The sequence below is a fragment of the Cnephaeus nilssonii genome, assembly GCF_951640355.1.
Source record: "Cnephaeus nilssonii genome assembly, chromosome: 16".
Taxonomy (NCBI): Eukaryota; Metazoa; Chordata; class Mammalia; order Chiroptera; family Vespertilionidae; genus Cnephaeus; species Cnephaeus nilssonii.
This window is the reverse complement of record NC_137087.1, coordinates 40,266,082-40,287,990: the sequence shown is the minus strand read 5'-3', so window position 1 is coordinate 40,287,990 and position 21,909 is coordinate 40,266,082. Positions and strand designations below refer to the sequence as shown.

The following is a 21,909-nucleotide window of genomic DNA, read 5'->3' as shown; positions in this document are numbered from 1 at the left end:
TGCGGCGAGGTGTGGGTTGGAGTGATAAGATACAGACATCTCGGGAGGTCCTTTGTCCTTATGGGCGTGTCTAGAAAACACAGGCACTGCATGATCTGCAGTATTTATTCCTGCTTCAAATTCTGGGTGCCAGTGATTCTCTCCATGTCACCCCACTAAATTTTAGGCTATCAGAGAGGGAGGGCGGAAGTCCTATCATTGGGCCTTTAAGTAACTTCAGAGAGTTTGACGTGTTTGGCTTTTGTAATTTTAGGCTGGCTAAGCCAAGTGTTCCTTTTGGACCAGGCCAAATGCAGAGTCAGAAGGAAGAGCTGGAGAGGGAAGGCATAGAGAGCGGAGGGGTGGGGAGTGGGGCGGTGGTTTGGGGCGGTTCCTCTGGCAAGAGGTGTCCTGCTGCCGGCCTGTTCTTGCCTCCCTGCTGGCCATCCTCCTGCACTCAGGGTGTGGGGCCGTGTTCTCGGGGTCCTGGACAATCAGGCGGAGTTGCACCAGGGGAAGTTGAAGGGCGGTGCCTGTGGAGTGGCTCCAGGGGAGGGTTTAGTCCTCCCGTGAGGCGTGAGGCGCTGGGAGAGGATGGGCTCTGATGCCAGCAACACCGTCCCTGTGAATTCACTTAAGGAAGAGGCTCAGGGGCGTGGGGGAAGGGTGGCAGATGGGGGTGGTTTCTGCTCTCTCTTCAGTAAAAATCACCTTTGGTTGGGAGGAGGAGGCAGATGCAACCCACAGGTCATCCTGGTGGCCCAAGGAGGTCCCTGAACCCAGTGCCGGGACAGTGAGCTCTCGCCTCAGCCTCTTCCCTTGAGAGCCGGGTGACTCTGAGCAGCTCTCTGAGCCTCTGGCTTCTTCCTCTGAAAATGATAACATAACAGAAGTCTCCCACCAGCCAGTCTCCCCGCTGGTCTTAAAGAGCAGTGAATAAACAGGATTGCTGCGAAAGCATGTTTGTACCTTCACATGTGAAGCCCTTGCCGCGCCCCATGAGTTATCCCGGCTCTTCAAGCTCAGCCGGGGTCAGATCCCGGGCTGCGCACTTGGGTGCTGCCCTTGTCTTGAACATGCACTTGGACACTTGGCAACCTCTTGCCCGAGAAAGGGTGGGTTGAAGCAAGACCATCTGCTGCCCGACAGATGGGGGTTCTGATTTGCGTGGGGACAGAGGGCTATACTTGTCAGAGCAGGCACAGGACCCCAGAAGGTACGATTCTGTGGAAGCAGTTGAGATGGCTGAAAGAACCAGGCAACTCACAGACCGGTCCCTTTCCTTCCTCCACTCACCTGGGGCCGGAGCCATAGCTCTCCTTCTCGAAGCCCCTCCCCCCAACCCAGCACAGACACCCCAGCATCCTTTCAGGGGCCCCTTGGACCCTGATTCTCTCCCCTTCCTCTGTTTGCCAGGCCATCTGCATCTCTAACTCTTGGCAAGTTCCTGGTGTGGCAGGAGGTACAGAGACACTGACCAACTGCACGCGGGCACCGGTAGGAGGGAGGGTTCTGCCGTCTTGGCACAGAACTCCAAAGAGAGAAAGCAGGTTATTTCAAATCACTGCATCTACTGCTCTTTCTAGTGTTCTTTCCATGTGGGCGACTTCCTCCTATTGTCCCTGCCGAGTTCCTCAACTGCCTGAGTGTTTCCCAAATGTCCTTCCTGGAGGCACCATTTACCCTTTTGTGTTTGCAGCAACCACCGACCCCTCACGCGCACGCTCTATTTCTGCTGTTAAAATAATTCCTGTGAAGACAGTGAAAAGCTCTCCAGGCCTAGTACTCCCTCCAGGTACCTCTCCTTGGGTTGGTTTCTTCTTTTAATTGTGAGCAGATCATGCATGGTGTTTCTTCTTTCCTTCTAACAAAGATTGGAGGCTTAATCCTTGCATGCTTAGGAACCACTCCTCCTCACTTCCTCGGTTGGTTTCCTTTCTGTGTGTGTGTGTGTGTGTGTGTGTGTGTGTTTCTATGAGCCAGCCAGTCTGGAGACAAACTGACAGCTACCTTGTGCCCCTTGCCCTCTTTAGGAGAAGGGTCACCCAGAGGCTAAGCATTTACTCTGTGCAGTTCTGAGGTACAGGGACTTCTTAGGCTCTCCCTAGAGGGGTCCAGCTCCCAGTACTTTACTTAGAACTCCAGTCTCCCCGAGAATTCATGTGGCCGCACAGGGACCCTCTGAATCGGCTGACCTTGGAAAAGAGGCTTCGCTTCTCTCTGCCTGGCACAGGCCTGGGGATGAGGTGGACGTCTGAGCCCACATCCTGTCCACTGCCCACCTTAAACTTGACCTCAAAATCCCAGGCTTGACGATTGTAGGTCAGCGATCCCAGCTGGGCTGTGGAATTCAGTTCAGCTCGGCCACACAGAAAAAAGCGTGAGCACGTGCGCCTGCGAGGGCTGTGCTCTGCGTGCGGCGCCTCCCGGGCCGACTCTCCGGAGGGTGAGCAGCCAGCTCTTTTGAAGCCTGTTTTGAAACGCTTCTCAGTGCGATTCTGAAAGATGACCCGGGCCTGTTATTAGGCCATTGTCAACTGCGGAGAGGTCGGGACCCAGTGGCGGCTCAGCTGGGTGCCGCGCACACTGTTCAGGGAAGGATTTAGCGTTCCCGGTCCTTTCCTTTGGTGTGCATTTTCTTCATTAAGTTGGAATGCGAGGCTCTCTCCCCTGGTCGTTCTGCCCAGGCAGCAGATCCTGTCTCATCTTTTCAGGGTCCTGACTTGCTGGTGCAGGTTTTCTTTTCCTTTTCCCACTAGAGAGTGATTCTCTGCAGAAAATCACTGAATTCCTGATGTGCCTAGAGCTTTTCTAAGACGGATGGTCTGGAAACTTGAGAAATCTTTCATAAACTCTGCGCCTTACTAATTGGTCAGACGTCTGCTCACCAACCTAAACTTCATTTAATACAAGAAAGAAACCCGCTTTCATTTTGAAATGTCTTCAGCTGATAGTGTAACTCATACATTTACTCCATTTCCCCCTAACCTCATGATGGGTGGTAAACCTCTGAAAATGGGGTTCATTCCTCTCCACGACCCACAAATTAATTTTCATTGACCATAAGACTGTGTGGCTGTGACCAGGTTCATCTCATCCCCCAGCCGTAACAAGTTGATTGCTGACTGTTGCTTAATCCTTTAGGAGCTTTGCATTCAGTCCTCTCTTTTGGATCTTTCCTTTTCAGACATGGATCCTACAAAAGTCTGCACTGGGAAGGGAGCCGTGACTCTCCGGGCCTCATCCTCCTACAGGGACATCCCAAGCAGTAGCCCTGTGAGCCCTCAGGAAACCCCACAATACGAAAGCAAACCAGGTGAGCCACCCCTGCGACTAGGGGCAGGTATTCAAGTCACGTGGGAAGGGCCACGGATTCATCAGCTGCTTCCTGATTCTCCCAGGGGCCCCTGGGTCAGTCAGCTTTTTGTCCCACCTGGGACACATGGTGATCAATGCCCTGAACTGACAGGGTCCCCTTGCTTCTGGCAGAGGCACAGCAGCAGCCACCACTTTATTTTTGCTTTTGACTGGACAGGTGGGCAGACACCCTGTCTCAGGACTGGGGGCTCTGCTGACTGCACTGGTGAGGACGGAGAGGCTTGGGGACATGGGGAGGCAGTGGAGAGATGGGCTAACGGTTAGGTGTTTCTGAGGGCTTGGCTGTGCCTGGCCAGGCAGGGCTGAGGCTGAGAGGAAGCCAGAGGGCACTGAGAAGTGCAGGCAGCTGACCCGGCTCCCAGGAGAGCAAAGGTGGGGCAGGGCTCAGGCTTGGCGGGCGGTGACCTGGCAGCTCAGGGAGCAGGACCAAAAGAGCAGGTCTCAGTGCAGACTGGGAGCTACCGAGACAAAGAAGCCCGTCCGAAGCCCCGCTCCCCACGCGCCCCGCCACTCGGGAAGCCTGGGTGTCTAGGTTTAGACCTGGGGCTTCGGGAGCTGGTAGATCTGTGTTCAGGTCCTTCACCACCTGTTGGCTGTGCGAGCTCGGGGGATATGGTTAGTCTCTCAATGCTGGCAGTCTCACCCGCACTGCCTGCTGCATCCTTGTGAGGATGAAGGGCGGGAGGTGATTTGCACCACACCTGGTGGCATGGAATGGGCTGCATTTGTTGCAACAGGAGAGCCAGACATGGGCCCCTCATCCACTGCCTTGGTAGTGCTTTCATACCTGAGGGGCTTGGGCAAGATGGCTTCCAAGCCATTCTAGTTCCAAATGCTCTGGAACCTTGGGAAGACGTGATTATTTTGGCCTCTTTGGAGAGAGCTTTCCATAGCCCAAAGGTCCTGGGAGCTGGGAAACGCTGATGTTGAGGTTCCACAGGCACTGTCAGGATCGGGCAGGACGGCCCTCTCCACTGGGGGGGGGGGGGGGGGGGAAGGCGTGGGCGGTCCTCACACTTGCGTTGCATCAGAATCACCTGGATAAAAACACAGGTTCCTGCGCCCACGTCAGAGCTTTAGAATTCCTGATTCCCACCCGAAGGGCTGGGGTGCAGTCTCAGGTTCTGCATTTCTGACAGGTTCCCAGGTCATGCTGATGCTGCTGGTCCGAGGATCACATTTGAGAGCTACTGCTATAGGGGATGGGAGTTTCTTGAAGGAAGGAAATAAAGGGAGAAAAGGAATTGGGGTGACAACTACTCCCTTGGGACCAGAGAGGAAAGGAAGGGGGCGTGAAAACTCTTTGGTACAGTGGGGAGCAGTGTGTGGTGATAGAAGGGAATTAGACAAGATGGGGATGGTCATCCTGGGAACTGGCTTTCTTTCTGTCCCAGCCACCTGTAGCAGGTGCCCAGGCAGATGTCCGAGGGCGAGACCAGGCTGGAGTGTGAGCTGCTTTTCCCTTGACTAAGGGAAGCCATGAGTGGCCTCCAGCACTAAAACTCAAAAGTAGCTTCTTGGCCCTAGATTCCTGAACTTATGCCTGACTCTTGCCCCACTGCTGTTTGCCATTCTCATCTCCAGGAAAGGTGGGGCCAGGAAGTAAAGGCAAAATAATTTCTTCCTAAAACAAGTCTAATCCAACCTCTTCAGGCCTAATTGGGAATATCCAGCTCCCAAGCTGGAGGACGTTTGGGGAAGAGAGAATCCCAAGTGCTGGTTAAAGAGAAAAACCCTCCTCCAGCCCAATGGCCCAATAAAACGACCTGTCACCACCTGGCCCTATCTCTGGTGGTGAATGAGAGGTGAAGGGAAGGAGGAGCCTTGAGCTCCCCCTGGTGGTTATAGCGTGGCACTATCAATGCAAATGCTACTCTTTTTTTAATTTATTGATTTTAGAGAAAGAAGGGTAGGGGAGTGGGGAGAGAGAGATCGATGTGTTGTTCCACTTATTTATGCATTAATTAGTTGATTCTTATATGTACCTTGACAGGGAATCAAACCCTCAACCTTGGTGTATCAGGATGACACTTGAACCAACTGAGCTACCCACCCAGGGTCACGCTGTCAGTAGGCTTTCACTACAGGACTCTGCAGTTATTTGAGTCACTTTAGGAAACTCTCTCTAATCCCCAAATAATTCTATGTCTTATACATTTATAACAGCTCATTTGGGTGATAAAAGATCATGTTTTAAAATGCAAAAAACTCTGAAGAATTAGGGGATAGCTATCAGTCATTCACACTTTACAGTAAATTAATCTTAGTAGATTATTTTCATCCTCGTAAATTGAGGTCACTGAATCCAAATTATTCATTCAGCCATTCACTTAGCATCATCTCTGTGTCAGACACTAAGCGAGGCACTGGGAATTGTGATGAAAAGCGGGGAGAAAGGAAGGAAAAGGGAGAATAATTCTGGGTGCATTAGGTGAGGACAGAAGGCAGTTGGTTGTAATAGGAGAGCCAGGCGTGGGCCCCTAATCCACTACCTGCTTTCTGACCGTGGTTAAGTCACACATTTTAAGCACATCTGAAGTATGAGGGACTGGGTAACATGGTTTCCAAGCCATTCTAGTTCCAAAATGCTGTGTGGCCTAACAGGTTTGGAAACTGACCTGACACAAACTGATTTCCATTCACTGGACAAATTCAATATTGTGTGCTAGAGCAATTTGGGTGGGAAGGAATAAGCTTGCTTTAAGTAGAGGGGGAAAGCCCCATACTGATTAAGAGTACACAACAGGCTGGAACGAGTTAACACTGGGGGTGAGGTTAAAAAGATGTGACTCTAGAGATAAGACCTTCAGGCCTGGGGATCTTGTCCCTGTACTCTGCTGCTCATTGGCCAGCATCTTGGCTCCCTCGTCCTCCTCTCATTCCTGACTACTCCCTCCCTCTGGGCCTCTGGACAACTTGCTGGCCCATACCAGTCTGCATCCTGTCCTAGGCCTAGGGGGCCCTGGGCCTGGACTTGCCTCGTGAAAATAGTCTTTAACAATATTTGCAGGTAGCCATGCCCAGTCTAGACTGGAAGCCCTACCAAGTACGAGGTAATGAGTGGCTCTTGCCAAGGATTGGGCATGCGTTCTACCCCCAATGTCTTCACAGAGAACTAATGCCAGATAGTGTCCAGCTCCCTCCCTGATCACTAGGCCAGTATCTGTCCTCCAGCTGTTCTGTCTACCCCCCTCCCCACCTTGCTACCTACCTTTGCCACCTTCTTCCATTCCTACAGGTCTCCAAGTTGCTGATCATTGGCCTACATAGACTGGAAGCTCCAGTCCCCAATACTGCCCTGCACTTGCATCTGATTTATTTCCTTACATGGGCCTTTGACACCCACATTTCAGAGATACCCCCTGTTTCCAGTCCTTGTTCCAACTCTCATCCTGGGCTTGTCATCCTGGGCTTGTCCTTGAATCATAGAGCTCTCCGAGGCTCAGCTCTGCCACTTACCGTCTTTGTGATAGGGGCAAATCACTCAGCCTTAGAGAGCTTCAATTTCTCATTTACAAAATAGGAATGATCATAATAGAGTTGTTGGGATTCAATGAGCTCTTTCATATCAACACTTAACACAGAGCCAGGCATGTAACCATTCTAATTACTGCAGACAGGAGGCCCCTCAAAGACATTCGGTAATTTCAGTTAGAGGCCATGAGGGCCTGGGCCTGGCGTGGTGGCAGCAGGAATGAAGAGCAGGAGCCAAGGGTGAGTGGATTCGGAAGAGGGAACGGGCAGGGCTCGGTGCAGTGTGGGTAAGGAGCATGGAGGGGTAGAGCTCGGTGCGGACAGGAGAATAACTGGCACTCATGGAGATGGTGGATTTATGCAGGAAGGTGAAGAATTCCTTCGTTAGACGTCTTGAATTGTTTGGGCAAGGAAAGAACTTCTAGGGGGAATTTGGAGTCGAAGTATGGATTTGGGAGCCACCTGATCAAATGAACATGGGGAGGCGGGGATGCTGGGGATCAGGGGCAGATGGAGCCTTTGGAGTTGCCCAGTTCAAACCCACAGTCCAGACTCCTGCTCTCAAGTGGTAGCTTGACTCTGGGTCCCTGACCGTGGCTTCCCAAACAGCCTCCTAATCTCAGAACATGGACCTTGGTTTTTGGATCAGAACCACTAAGGTTACTGCGAGAGGCATTACCTTATCCCTGCTTCCTGATGCCAGTGCCTGGCCAGTCTCAGTGTTGGCCCCGTGGTTCAGAGTGACCACACCACGTCCCAGGTCAGGGCGTTTTCACTCAAGAGGAGACAGGGAGCCTGAACTGGTGATGGGTGTGATACGCTTCCTGTCCGGTGTAACCTGAAGACCATCACTCCCTGCATTTCGACTCACAAGCCAAAATCCAGGTCAAATCTTACATGTTGCTCATTCTGTGCCAGTTGGCTCCACTCCTGCCTGGTTCTTGAGAAACAAGTCAGCTTTGGGCATGAAGATTCTTGGACCTGCGATCAGCTCATTTCCTCTAGTTTGAACCTCGCATTTGCTCTCCAGAAATGGCAGGAGCAGAAAGGTGTCACGAGAAAATTAACATTGAAGCAGTTTAAGGCATTTCCTGCCCTTGTTACCGCAGAGTCCTTTTTATGAGCACATGTGTGAGAATTGGCCGGGAGATGGCGGGAAAGTCCCCAAAAGAGAACCCCCTCACTCTGACACCAACTCCAAGTTCAGGGGATTCCCAACACCATCCTCAGAGGTGATCATTTGCTAGAAGGACTCGGAGAGCTCATTGAAAGCTCTTATGCTCATGGTTGTGGTTTATTTCAGATTAAAATCAGCCAGGAGAAGCACAGTTTCCAGTGTCCCCTCCTGTGGAGTCAGGACGTGCAGTTCCTGGCCGAGGTGTACACTATGCTCAGATACTCCAACCAGGAAGTGCCCCTGAGCCATGTGTCCAGAGTTGTTGGTTTTTTAAAAATAACATTTTTATTAATTTCAGAGAGGAAGGGAGAGAGAGAGAGAGAAACATCAAAGATGAGAGAGAATCATTGGTCGGCTGCCTCCTGCATGCCCCCTACTGAGGATCAAGCCTGCAACCCAGGGAATGGAACCGTGACCTCCTGGTTCACAGGCTGACGCTCAACCACAGAGCCACACTGGCTGGGCGTCCAGAGTTTTTGTTGAGACTTCCTTAGATAAGCTTTCCCACTGCCCAAGTGCTGATACCCTGAGTCACATTATTGGTGTGGCTCAGGGACACTCCTATCAGGATGACCTTCCAGGGGGTTAGAGAATATCTCCCAGAAGCCAGAGGGCAAAGCCAGACGTCTTTTTGAGTAAGGTTAAGTTCTTTACCACATAGCATGAGTAAAAAATAAACATGACGAGCTTAAAACACTCCTAGAGCCACTTTTAACACATCTCATCTATTAGACACTCTACCAGAAGACGTCACTTCTCTCAGAGAAAGTTATCCTAAGATTCCAAGAAGAACTGATCAGTAAAACAATGTAGAACAGATCAAAATGAAATTAGCACAGAGAGAGATACAAGAAAATGTCAGGGAGCTATTGTCTCAGGCCAGAAAAGATTGTCTGTGAAGGACAGATGGAGGAAGAGATAAGGCAAAATAAATATTACTTCCTTCTTGTGGGAAGGCTCGGGTCTCTTCCGAGCTGCAGAGCCTACCTGGGATCCAGCTTTCCGACATTTATTGAAAGAAGCTTTCTGATAGTCTCCTCACACCGGAGGTAATAGTCGATGGTTATGTGCATAAGATTTCACGTGCTGTACTCGGGCACATCATGGTCCTGCTGCCGCCAGCCTTCAAGGTTCAGAAGACGGGGTAACATGAAGGGAGATGAAACATCAGAAACACAGCTGTCCTTTAAAGGAAGCACGGGGAGGGATGCTCAGAGGGGTCCTGGGTCCCGCAGGGCAAGGGCAACCATTTTAATGACTAGGAATTAGAAGAAAAAGTGGGTTGAGCCCCAAGAATAGGATGTTCTTGACACTATTTATCAAATGGCAGATGTTAGCAACTCTAATTTATTTCTATATCTGGGCAGTTTTTTCCCCCTTTTGCTTTGGATTCCTAGTTTACTGAGCTCATACTTTATGCCAGACATTTCCCTTTGATCCTCATGACTCAAAAGAGGCAGATAATGTCTCTTTCACAAATGAGGCTAAGTCATTTGCTGCAGGATGTGCAGTTAGCGAGATAGTGAGGACTCCAACCTGGCAGTCTGGGGCCGACATGGGAGTCCTTTTATGATGCCCAGACCTTCGGCGGCACAGACTCTTCTCAATTTTCCATGGCATAATCTGTTTGCCAGTGTCACCTGAGTAGAACCAACCCAACTGAGAACCAAAGAAGGTGCAAAATAAGGTGCTCAGAATCCATGTAGAAGGCTCACATCCTGTATGGAAAAGCCCCTCACTCAGAGCCTATGGGTACTTTAGTGTATTTGTAAATCTAATAAATTTGATAGGATGATTGACAAAGGTAGACTAGAAATAATGTAGGCAGGAGGGTGGGACAGTAAAAGCGACAGGTGCCGGGGAGTAGGGAGAGTCATTGTCGCAGTGTGTCACCTGGTGTTTCAGGATCCGTGAGGTGTGAGGGCCAGGGTTCTGGATGGATGCAACAGAGAGGGTTGAAAATGATCACGTTGAGGCTACTTCACATACCTGACCTCTGGATCTCCAGCAACCCTGCGAGGGGTACACGGAGTAAGGATTGTGTTTTATAGATGACGAGAGTGAAGTTTCGAGTGATTGACAGCTTGCCCTTGGTCACACAAGCTAATACATTGCAATAATGTGAGTAAAATTCAAGTCCTGTAAATTTCCCAACTTCTATGGTTCGGAAGAGAAGACAAATACCTGTGATTTGTTCGGGTGGTGGTGGTGGGGGGGGGGGGGCAGAAATGCAACAGGCAGCCTACTAAAGAAATAAACAACTGAAATCTGTAAAAACTCTGACCAGATTTGGGGGCGGGGGGCGGTGGTGGAATAAGCAAACAAAAATATAGTTAGTTTTCCAGAACAAGGATGTTTTTAAGTATTCCTTGTATCAGTGGTTCTCAAAGTGTGGGTTATGGACCATCAGCCTTGGCCTCCCTTGGGAACATGTTAAAGATGCAAATTTTTGGACCTAACCTCCCATCATGAGTCAGAGGCTCGGGGCGGGTGGGGGGTGCAGAGCACAGCAGTCTGCCCTCTGTGATTCTGATGCAGCTCTGACACCTGTGGCTCCCCCACCTCCCTGAAATGTAGGCTCCGCTTTGTGGCCCTTGTGGGGTTGCTGACTCTCCTACGGATGGTGGGCGGGGCGCCGTACTTCATTCTGGAGACCTGGGCTGACTGCTTTGTCGCCTCCTGGCTGTGTGACTTTGGGCAAGTCAGTTGGCCTTTCTGTTTCCTCGTCCGTGAAGTAAAGACTCGTGTGCACTAAAATACTAAATAGGAGCAAAAGTGACTGACAGTGTCTGGCAGAAAGGTGTTCAATAAATGTGTGTAAATCTCAACAACATCTGGAAAGCCCATCTCTAGTCCTTGAGGGACGCACTGAAACGGAGCCTTGGGCTGGGAGAACTGCTGTGTTGTTCCCTCTCATCTCTGTACAGAGTCAGACGAGAGCGGGCGCCCAGGAAGAAGAAGGAAGCTGAGGGATTGGCTAGACCAGGGGTTGGCAAATATACCCAGGGGCCAGATGTGGCCGTGCCTATTTTTGTACAGCCTGTGAACTACGAATGATTTTTCTATTTTTAAACGGTTGAAAGAAAATCAAGACAGTATTATATGCCGCTTGGAAATGACATGAAATTCAAATTTGTGTCCGTAAATAAAGGTGTATTAGAATGTGGCCACACTGGTTCATATGCATATCATCCATGTCTGCTCTTGTTTTGCAACAGAAGAGTTTAGTCGCCACTGAGACCATATGGCCCGCTGAGCCTAAAACATTTACTGTGTGGCCTCTTATAGAAAAAGCTTGCCGACCACTGGGCTAGATGGAGGATAGAGAAGAGAAGCGAGAGATGATGCAGAAGATGATAAGAGTAGATATTTACTGAGCTTTGCCAGGCGTGGGCTAAGCATTTCTCATGCATTATATCATTTAATTCTTAAAACAGCACTTATGAAGCAGGCATGTCATTATCTCCATTCTTCAGATGGAGAAACTGAGGCTTATCACCAGGGACACAGAGCCCAAAGGTAATAGAGTCAAGATTTGAATTGAGGTCCAGCTGCCTTTCCAGCCGAGCTCATGACCATTGTGCCCTGTTGCCCCATGGCATTAAGTGGGTCAAGTTAGGAGAGGTTTAGGGTCTCAGATATACCGGGCAGTGACTGGGAGGGCAGGGGAGTAGCCGGCTGGAGGGAGACAAGGGTGCCTTGTAGTGCAGTGAAAACTCAGAAAGGGTGATTAGATTTTAAATGTTTATGTGGCTCGTTTAACAGAAAGAAGAAAAGCAGCGGGGAGAATAGAAGCCCTTACCACAGCAGATACCTCTGGGCTGAAATCATGTTGTCCCCGAGCCCAGCACCAGCAGCCACGGGGAAAGTGCTCATCTCCTCTCCCTCTCCGGGGTCTGCTCATTAGCCCCCTGCTAATGGGGGGGGGGCACTCTGTGCCCACATCAGGCGTGAAGGAGGGGATGAGCTTTAGTGAGGAGGGACTGGACAGTGGAGTTCTGTTGCCTTTCAGTCTGTAAAATAAGAATGTCAAGGAACAATTGTTTCTTCATTGCTGTGAATGTGAGCCTTGTGTTTGCAAAGGTCAGCGCCTGTGAGCACATCGTGGCTTAGAGTGGGTTCCTATGGTAATTAGGCCGCTGGGACTGAGGGCATTCTGTGTCCGGCAGCAGGGCGCTGGACTTGGGCCTTTCTGTCGGGCGCATTGCTGGTTTCCTGCGAATGTAACCATTTCTGTCCCCCGCCCCCCTTTTTCTTGTTTTCATCCTTTCTGCACCACACACAGTGCTGGAGTCAGAGAATTCCCCAGCAGGTATGTGTCCCTTGATTCTTCTGTCCCTGCCTTCCACCCGGGACCCTTCCATTAGAGGGAACCGGAGCGTTCCCTGCGAGTGAGGGTGTTGTTTTCTCTTCCATCGCAGATGAGTGGCGGCTTTCTTCCAATGCTGATGCCAATGGAAACGCCCAGCCCTCTTCACTCGCTGCCAAGGGCTACAGAAGCGTGCACCCCAACCTTCCTTCCGACAAGCCCCAGGTAGGCATGTGCCCAGGGCGGGGTGGGCACCAGTGAGGGGTACCTGTTTCTAAGTCGTTTAGCTTCCGTTTGTACTGCCAGCTTGCTCCGCTGGGGAATAGGCTGGCTCAGAGTTGTGCTGTTGGCCACTCTGGAGAAACTCGGGCACCAGCCTGAGGGAGAGTAGGGGCTGAGGGGAGCAGAGGTGTGGGACCAGGTTGGTCTGTCCCAGGGGATTGGAAATAGAGGCTCGATGTGTTATAGTAGTAGCGCGTGTTTAGGAATGTTCTGGAACAGGGAAGCCATTTGGCCTTGGATAGTGGGGAAAAGTTCTGAGCCTGTTTGTTAAAAACTCTTTAGAGTGTAATATTCAAGACAAGAGTGCACTCTTGTGTTTATTCCGTTAACCGGCTGCAGGTGGGGCTGTAAGAGTTCCAGCAACTCTTCCCTTTTCAGCCTCAGATGGGGAGCTGTGGCCAGACCTCACGCCCTGGCCCAGGAGCAGCAGCTAGAAGTCAAAATGGGAGCACCTGTAGTTTAAACCTCTCTCCCTGCCCTAGGAGAGAAACCCCCCAGGTGTTCAACTGGGAGTGGAGATCGTTTTGCTTCAGTCTCTCGCCCTAGATTGTTTTCCTGACGGCCCCTCCCCTCCCTGTGGCTACTTTGCTGTTTTGAAGAAGGAATGGCCCTGTTTTAATCCAGGCAATCTGTGAGGGGCGTTTTTACACAGAGGAGCCGCATCCATGGAACGGAGCAGTTCCATCTTTTAAAGGAAGCCGTGCTGCCCAAAAAGTATTGCAGAAGTGTGCTCCTCGGGGGTCCTGTCCCTGGGCCTGCTTCTGACAGGGTGCCTCTCCCAGGACCCGCCGGGAGCCCGGGAATTCTGCATTTCCTTCCTGGCTCCCACACGCCTTCTCCAGAGATCCTCTGGTTCCTGTTCCCGAGGACTGGCCCCTGAAGAGAAACTGAGTCAGAGATAACGTCCTCCTGCCTCTCTGCAGACCCCGCCTCCCCAGCTTTAGAGCTGGTCACTTAATGGTCTGCCTGTGTGCCCAGCAGCACCACCAAGCCTTCCCCTGACCGTGGCTGCCTCTCTGGGCCATGGCCGGTGCATCCAGGGCCACTGGTTAGAACCAGGAGCTGCTAATGCGCCTCCTGAAGTTTTCATCAGACACAGGGACCTGGGTTGCCCAGTAGGTGGCGTGCCCTAGTTTTCCCTTTCTACGACCTTCCCGGCGGGTAAAGCGTGCTGCCTGCTTCCTGTGCCAACAGGCCTCCTTCTCCAGAATGGATACAGGCGGCTCGGCCCGGTTAGGAAACAGCGCTGACCCATGCTGGGCAAACATACAAGCATGCCCTCTTCCCCTCGGTGATTTAGCTCAAGGATAGCTCACCGATTCCTTTTGGCTTCTTAAGCAGCTCTTCAAAAGAGATAATTTTAAAAGCATGTGAACTAAACAAAAGTCACTTAAAACACATTCATTTACCGCAGCTTTATTGGGCACTTGTGTTCAGATCACTGTGTTAAATGTCGCCCTCGAGGAGTTTGTAAGCTTTATAAGTGTGAACATCCTGTAATATCGCCTGTGAAGAGCGTATTTTCTTATCTGTCACTATCCAAAACGTTGCTTTTTTTTAAAGGGAGCCTAGTAAATTGCTGCTATCGCAGTTGAATCCCGTATGTTCAGAGTAAAGTTGCCCATCCAAATGTCAAGAACCTTTAGGTCATGCCTTACCTCTTGAATTTATTGGCTGAGTACAGCTTGTCTGTAGAGCCATTGCCAAAGCTGCAAGTATTCACTGGCTCAGAGCAGCCAGGTGGCTGGGGGGACTGCCCGGGCCTGGTTTCAGCTGAAGGAGGCTCTCATATCCCTACAGACCTAGCATCTCCTCGGAATGACTGAATCGGGGTCCAGAAGCTTTAGGGGGAGCCTGTCCCTGATGTCCCCACAGGCTTCCTTTCCTCCTGCCAGCCTGGACCTGCTGCCCTGCTGTCCTTGCCCCCAGTGACAGGGAGCCAGGGCTGCCCTCTCTGACAGCATCATCGTGTTGGTGTCCCCAGTGGAGGGGGGATTGGTATAAAGTAGGAGCCGCTCAGATTCTTCCAAGCAGTCCCATCTTTTCACTGCCTCACCTTCTGCTAAGAGAAATGAGATCTCATTAGTAGCCTGCTGGGGAGGATGCGGACTGCCCATGTGGTTCCTACCACGTTTACAATGAAGCAGCGCCTTCCATGTAAGGGGACTGTGGCTGCCCCCTCCTTCTTTGGGGCTAAAAGCAGCCCCAGGACAGGAAGGCCTCTGGCTCTGAGTGCGTTGTCAGCACTCTGGGGAGGCGTCCTCTCCACCCGGTCAAGGCCCTGGGAAGGCTCGCGCCTGATGTAATGCAGCTGTGGCACCGTATATGGCCAGAGCCAAATCAAGTTAAAACCTCATTGCAATTGATTTCTATCTTTGGACAAGAAGGAATCACATGTGGGACACTCCAGCTCAAAGTAAAAGTAAATCTGAGCCTAATTCAAAATTGTCTTTTACTTACTTCCCTGACCACCATTATCACCTTACCCCACGGTCCCTGGGGTGCGTGTTAGTTCAAGCACTTTGTTTCTAGAGAGCATCGTTTAGTCTATAAACGCGCCCCAGCCTCCAGCCTGCGCTCACGGGGGCCAGGTGAGCGCGTCTGGAAGGCTTTGCTTCTGGTTACTACTGAACTGGGGCTGCTCCTTTTGTCTTTTTGGCCAGTATTTATGTGCCATAGGGCCGCATTCCACCGGCACGGTCATGGGCAGCCTGTGGAAGGATAGGCATCAAGTCAACCCAAGATACCCAAGGAGGCTGTTCTCCATCCAGGTTATTTGAAAACAGAGTTTGTTAAGGGATAGGACCTATCATAGGTCAGCTGCTTCTGGCTTGATATTCTAATCTAGGCTCATCAAACGTTTTTATTTCTCACCGATTGCCCTGGCTAATATTCCTTTACCCCTTGCCACCTGCACTCCACAAAGAAGTAAAAACAAAAATAAAAAGCAACCTCAAAATAGACCCATACCCTTGTATCTTCCCAGTTTTTGGTCACAACCCATTTACCAGATATTGACCGCACTCTAATGATCTCACCAGTGCCATTTGGAGGAAGGTTATCTTTAAAGACCGGGGCCAGTGAAGGGCATCTAGGTGTCTGGGCTTGGGCTGCTGGAACAGAACACCATAGTTCGGCGGCTTAAGCAACATACATTTATTTCTCACAGTTGTGGATGCTGGGAGGTCCAAGGTACTGGCCTATTTGGTTCCTGGTTTGGGCTCTCTTTCTGGCTCGTAGATGGCTGCCTTCTCACTGTGTCCTCACATGCATGGGGAGGGGGTAGTGAGAGGGGGAGGGAGGGAGGGAGGGAGGGGGGGAGAGAGAGAGAGAGAGAGAGAGAGAGAGAGAGAGAGAGAGAGAGAGAAGGAGGGAGGCAGGCCTCTGGTCACTTCCTTTTCTTATAAGGACACTTATCCACATCTTGGGAGTCCACCCTCTTGACCTTACCTAATCCTATGTGCCTCCTAAAGGTCCACCTTTAAAAGTTATTACTTAGGGTTAGGGGCTCAGCACATGAATTTGGGGGTGGGGGGTGGGGGGGACACAGACATTCAGCCATAACACCAGGAAAATAAACTGCACATCTTATGGTCTGATTCCCAGGTGAGCCACAGGTTGACAGATGGCTCTCACTGACATGAGGATCAGTCTGGAGATTTCCCCCATTTCCTGCCCTTCTGCTCCACTGAGCCCCAAGGAGGAGTCATATGAAAGGAGAGGGAGTGAGATGTGACCGTATGTAGCTTTCTAGCTCTGAAGCCAGGAGCCCTGGGCTGATCACATCCCTCCAGAATGCACTGCCTCCTAGTGGGCTGGGTGGGAATGGCTGGAGTTTGATAAACCCGGTACAGCCCAATCTGGTAGGCGAATCAAGTGCTTCATTGTCGGATCCCTTTGTTCCATGTACGTCAGAAATTGGAGATTCCATGCTTTTCACCCCACCCTGGCTTCCTTCTAATAATTAGTTCCATCGACTTGTTTCCTAGAGGAGAGAGCACATGTGGATGCTAAGCCCTTAGCATTCTCTTCTTGGTGAGCTGTGATTGTTCTGCTTATGGAAATGAGTGCTAGAGCTCAGGATTCCGTTAGACCTCTGTCTCCTGTGAGCACAAATAAGGATGGCTCTTCCGAGTCTCCATTTCCTAAGGGAAAAGCATGAAAGACCCTTGAGAGTTTCAGTGGACTTAAACTTTTAAAGCCAAACTCATAAAGAGGAGAATCTTTGAGGAGCGGAGGGGTAGTAATTGGGGGCCTGGGGCTTCTTCCCCTGGCTTAGCCCCTGGGCACCCTTCTTCAGTCAGGAGGTCTAAGAGTGCAGGTCAGCCAAGGATCGGCGTCAACATTGACTCAGCGCGGGGCCTCTCCTGGCTGAGCTCCCTCCTGCGGGTGAGGGATCGGGCCTGCCCCTCCAGGTGAGTGAGTCGGTCCTCGGCTTGACCCAGAGAGAGACGTAGACTCCATGAGAGTCTACGCTGAGATTTGCTTAAAAACTTGTCTAGAATTGTTTTTTTTCTTCAGATCATGTTATGCTGCTGTTTCTAATGGTCGTCCTTCTTTCCATTTCCCCTCCTCTCTCTTTTTTCTCTGTCTTAATATTGTGTCTTGAAAATCATACTAAAGGTTCTCTCTCCCCCACGCCCTCCTCTCCCTAAAGTGGGCCACTTTGCATGGCAGCCCCCTGCCCTCCACAGTCCCTCCAAGGACTCGCTCTACCGGAGCTCACCAAAGCCTTACGCCCCACCCGGCACCCCCAGCCAGCAGAACCCCTCACCACCCCAGCCTGTCTCTGCCCCCCTGGCAGCCAGATCAGCTCCCAAAGGTGTGGTGTGTCCGGGGCCCTCGCTTCCAGGTTCCACGTCCCCCAGTGCTTCATCCCAACCCCAGCGCCACTGTGCAGCCACCAGGACCGTTTATAGTGGGAATGTGAGCTCTAACCCACGTCATAAGGCAGTTGGGAATAAAAAGGTCAGCAGCTTATATGTACCTTGTTTAGCCAATAACGTTTGCCCGGTGGCATCGGAAAGCTGCTCTCGTGTTGCACGTGACCCAGCCCAAGGCACTCGAGCACCGGCTCCCAGCATTGTCTCCTGCACAGCGGGCACGGGAAAGCCACGCTCTGCTCCTCCTCACTCTCCCAAGCTGTTCTCTGACCCCCGTAAAGATGCTGGTAACCGTGGCGAGAGTCCTTCCCTGGGGACTCGGCCTTCGTTCCCAGACGCAGTGGGACCACCTGTGCTAGGCCCCCAGGTTACCTCTGATCCCGAAAACCGGAGGAGAAAAGAACCTTACCTTTTGCAGCCGTGTTATCCAGCCAAGGCAAGGAACTAGGAATGTTTGTGTGTCTGCTCCGTCTCTTCTGGAACTCATGTGAGAGCTTGTTTGTGTTCCGGGCTGCCCTCCCCTCCCTGTCCTCGTTAATACCGCTGCAGCTTGAACCCCGAATTCTCTAAACATCTCAGCACAGTCCTTCCTGTCTCCCTGTCTGTCCTTCCTGTGAATATGTAAGTATGCCAGAGTGTGGAATACGTAGCCTGATAATACGGCGAGACACGGCGTTTATGTTTTATAACAAGTGCCAAAGAAACTGTATTTACTCCCAAGCTTTCAGGCTCCGCAAGCGGCTCTGGGGGTTAAACACAGCCTGCCTGCCTGTTCTCTCTCTTTCTCTCTCCTAAAGTGTTAAAAGGATTCAAAAATAGATGGATGGAAAGTCAAGTTGGATGGGGTTCCCTCTGTGTCATAGAGTGTCAGGAGGCCAGCTGGCTAGCACCAACTGTCTCATGCACCCTGAGCAAAGGGCACCGATTAAATAGTTCTCAGAGTACATCATTGCATGTCCACTCTCAACTGTTTAAATATGGAATTCCTTCTCCCCTGCTGCCGTACCCCTTTGCGTAACGACCCCCTTATTTCCTACAGGATGCTTCTTCCTCCAGCCCAGCCCAGCCTGAGGTCATAGTTGTCCCTCTCTACCTGGTTAATACTGACAGAGGGCAAGAAGGCGCTGCCAGACCTCCAGCACCTCTGGGGCCACTGGGCCCCCCAGTCCCGGCGGCCGCCCCTGCCGGCTCACCTCTGACCTTCCCGACTCTAGATGATTTCATTCCCCCTCATCTGCAGAGGCGGCCCCACCACAGCCCGCCAGCCAGCGCTCCGGGCCCCCACCCCCCCGTTAGCCAGACACCACCATCCTTCTCACCACCGCCTCCGCTGGTCCCCCCAGTCCCGGAGGGCCTGCACAGCGTCTCGGAGCCTGACCTCACGGGAGCTGTTTCAAGTACCGTAAGCTTGCTGGGACCCCTCCCTCGCGGCTTTCCTGAATGTCTGCTCCGGCAGTAAAAGCCCTTCTCACTGGAGTACTAAGTTCCGAGGGAGTGCTGGCTGCCCTGTGCTTGCGTGATGGCTGGAGCCGGGTCTGCTCTCCCGAGTGCATGCCTCCCGTGTGTCCCGGGCTCTCGTGGCTGTTCACGGTCTCCATCCCTCTTCCTCGCTGTCCTGTTCGGAATGCACATCTTTGTCCTCCGCCGAGAAAACAGCCTCTGTGGCCTTGCCTCTGGCTAGGTGTGCTCGCCAAGGGCAGGCAGGTGTACTGTTGAGAGCTGAGGAAAGCTGGCGAATCAGGTGGAAAAACCAACAGCCATTTCTCCACCAGGGAGCAGCGGGGGAAGAGATTCACTCTGTGTGGATTTAGCAAGTAAACAAACTCGTGTCCACAGCCATGGCAGAGACTAGGTTACAAAAGAGAGTTGAGTATGATTGAGGAAATGGGTATAAATGTCTTGTACGAATGTTAGGACTGATTCCTCAACAGACAGATAATTGCTGGGGATCCTGAGTAGTGGCTCCCAGGGCCTTTGTGGCAAAACAGCGCCTCACTGGTCATGAAGTTAAAGGGCCCATCCTGTGAGGGACAGGCCCCCAACCCAGGGGGGAAAACCCAAGAGAAAGACTGCATCGAAGTCTCTCTTCTCGGGAGCCCTGGGGATTGAGACACTGAAAGAACCTCAGTGTGAGCTGTAAAATGGGGGTGCATGTGTCTACACACAGGGTGGTGGGGTGCAGTGGGCCTGAGAATATAAAAATTCCAATTATGGTGCTTGGCACAGAGAGAGCACCCAATCAATGTTAGCTCCGTTGCCGAGGACTTGCCCTCAAAATTAAGTAACTGGCTAATTAGCAATCATTGAGTCCCTACCATGTTCTGGGCATTCTTCTCCATTCTCTACGAACAGGGCACAGCCCCTGCTCTGAGAGGGTTCATCTGAGCTGTGTTCTCAAGCTCAGAGTACGTGGCTCATTGAGCGGCAGGAAAATGCATTTAAATCGTCCTCTCCAGGTCATACTCCTAGAGATTCTAATCAAGTGGGTCTGGGGAGGGATATAGGACTCAAAGTACGTGGTAATATGCATCCTGGGGGGTTCTGATGCTGAGGGTGCATGGGCCACATTTTGAGACGTAGGGCCATGCAATTGGCTGATGGAACTAATGTTCACTGGCATCCCTTGTACGCCTCCAAAACAGGCTCAGGTGGCTCATTAAACACGCAAGTCATGCAGTTTAATCAAGCAGGAGGGAAACTTGTGGGGGAGGGAGGCTTTTAAGAGAAATTATAGTGAGATATCAGATACAATGCTGGGCCCTTCTCAAAACTCTAGATACAGCACAATGGGTTAGGTCAGGACCCTGTCAAACGTGGCCCGGGGGCTTGGATGTCCTAGTTTTGACCTCTACAACTCAGCCCAGGTGGAGAAAAATGCTAAATTGCTCCCTGATGCACTCACCTTACCCTCGCTCCACTTACAGGTGAAGTTAGCAGCTGCCCTTGTTTTGGAGAATACAGGTGCTCTTCCCCTTGGCACAGAATGTTTCTCTAGAGCAGCGTCTTCAGTGTGCTCATGTGCATGGTGAGCAGGTCGGTTGTGTAGATCTAGGTGTTCACGTTGGGTTTGTTCAGGTAGACCAGGGCAGGTTAGTTGGGACAGTGTCCTCAGTTTCTCAAACCCCACTGACGTAGACACTCCGGGAGACTTCAGTTGGCCTGATAACTTCTAGTTTGGCCCAGGTAATGTGAAGTAGGAGATAAAAAGGGAAACTGTTGGGTTCCTCCCCCGAATGAGGATCGTCACGAAGAGCAGATCCCCGTGGATGGTGGCCAAGCCACCATTGATATCTGCTCCATCTGCAGCCATTTGATAGTAAAAGGGAAGAAGGAAATTCACGTTAATTGGTCCAGGTTCTTCTAGTCAATAACCATTTTTGTCAAGTTCCAAAACTAAGACTTGTGCCACAGAGGGAAATTTATAAAATGCGTAATGCTCACATCATTCTTCCAGGCCTCATGGGCAGTATGCACACTTTAAAAAGCTGTGTGCTTTTTACTTTGGAAGTGAATAGGATGGTGTAATTGTTTTCCCACTTTACAGATGAACAATTAAGACGAGGCACTTTTGTACAAGACCATATTGTGCCTCAAGTCTTGGGGGGAAGTTTCATTCACTACCCTGAGCTGCCTCCCATAAGTAGCAGCTGTGACATTGGGGCCCTTTCAGAAGAGGTGGACTGACCAAACCAGTGGGTCCCAGGAAGCCGCCCCTACTGTGTGTCGGGAGCTGTCCGGGGTCCTGACACGCACACCCTCTCTTTTGGTGGGCATGTGTTCTCCCGAACTTCTTGTTCTTTTGAACACAAGTTGTTCAGAAGCACCTTTGCTGTTAGGTGGCTCCTGTCGTTCATGTGGCATTTTACTACCGTGCACCTGCTGTCTGCAGGGCATTATGCTAGGGTAGGGGATGGAAGGAGGAGGATGGGGCCGTGTCTCTAGTCCTGCAGGTACTTACAGAGCCATGATCTCTGATGGAGCACACGAATTGCTTTTATGCCATACTTTTTTCTGGACAGTAACAAAGTCTTGTTCTTCAAACCCTTTAAGAATGATATTCTGGCTTTAGGGCCTGTAAATTCTAAAATAGAAACATTGCTAAATCTATAGGTGTGATAGAGGAAACTGTTTACATATCCTCGCTACATTTCTAAGTCAGTTCCTATCTTTAAAAAGACTGCCCTTATTCCCATCGTGTAAATTGTAATGTTAGTAGTAATAATTTTATTGGTATTTCTGGCTGAGACCCTCAGGTTTTTAAAAGTCAGGATTTTCACAAGTCTTGACTTCAGAGATCTTTTGTCAGTCGATATTGGAGTGAAAAAGCATCGCTGTAGGACAGGGTAATATCCGAATCTCAGCAGCAAGTGCTAGCAAGGCTGTTCAGTGATGTGGCTGACAAGAATAGCTTTCCAAGAGTACCAGTA

At 51.0% G+C, this 21,909-nt stretch overlaps 1 protein-coding gene across 14 annotated transcripts in view; it reads left to right on the top strand.

Annotated features, from left to right (window-relative positions):
- Nucleotides 1-21,909, top strand: part of SORBS1 (sorbin and SH3 domain containing 1) — a 224,803-nt gene that overhangs the window by 112,054 nt on the left and 90,840 nt on the right. For 4 of the 14 annotated variants that reach the window (XM_079792958.1, XM_079792956.1, XM_079792954.1 and 1 more), the window contains exons 5-6: nt 3,167-3,295; nt 12,430-12,542. In XM_079792958.1, coding sequence (XP_079649084.1) covers nt 3,167-3,295; nt 12,430-12,542 — 242 coding nt within the window. Of the gene's footprint in view, nt 1-1,678; nt 1,775-3,166; nt 3,323-12,429; nt 12,543-18,521; nt 18,885-21,909 lie in introns of all 14 variants that reach the window. The other 10 variants (XM_079792963.1, XM_079792960.1, XM_079792959.1 and 7 more) reach the window with 4 other exon arrangements.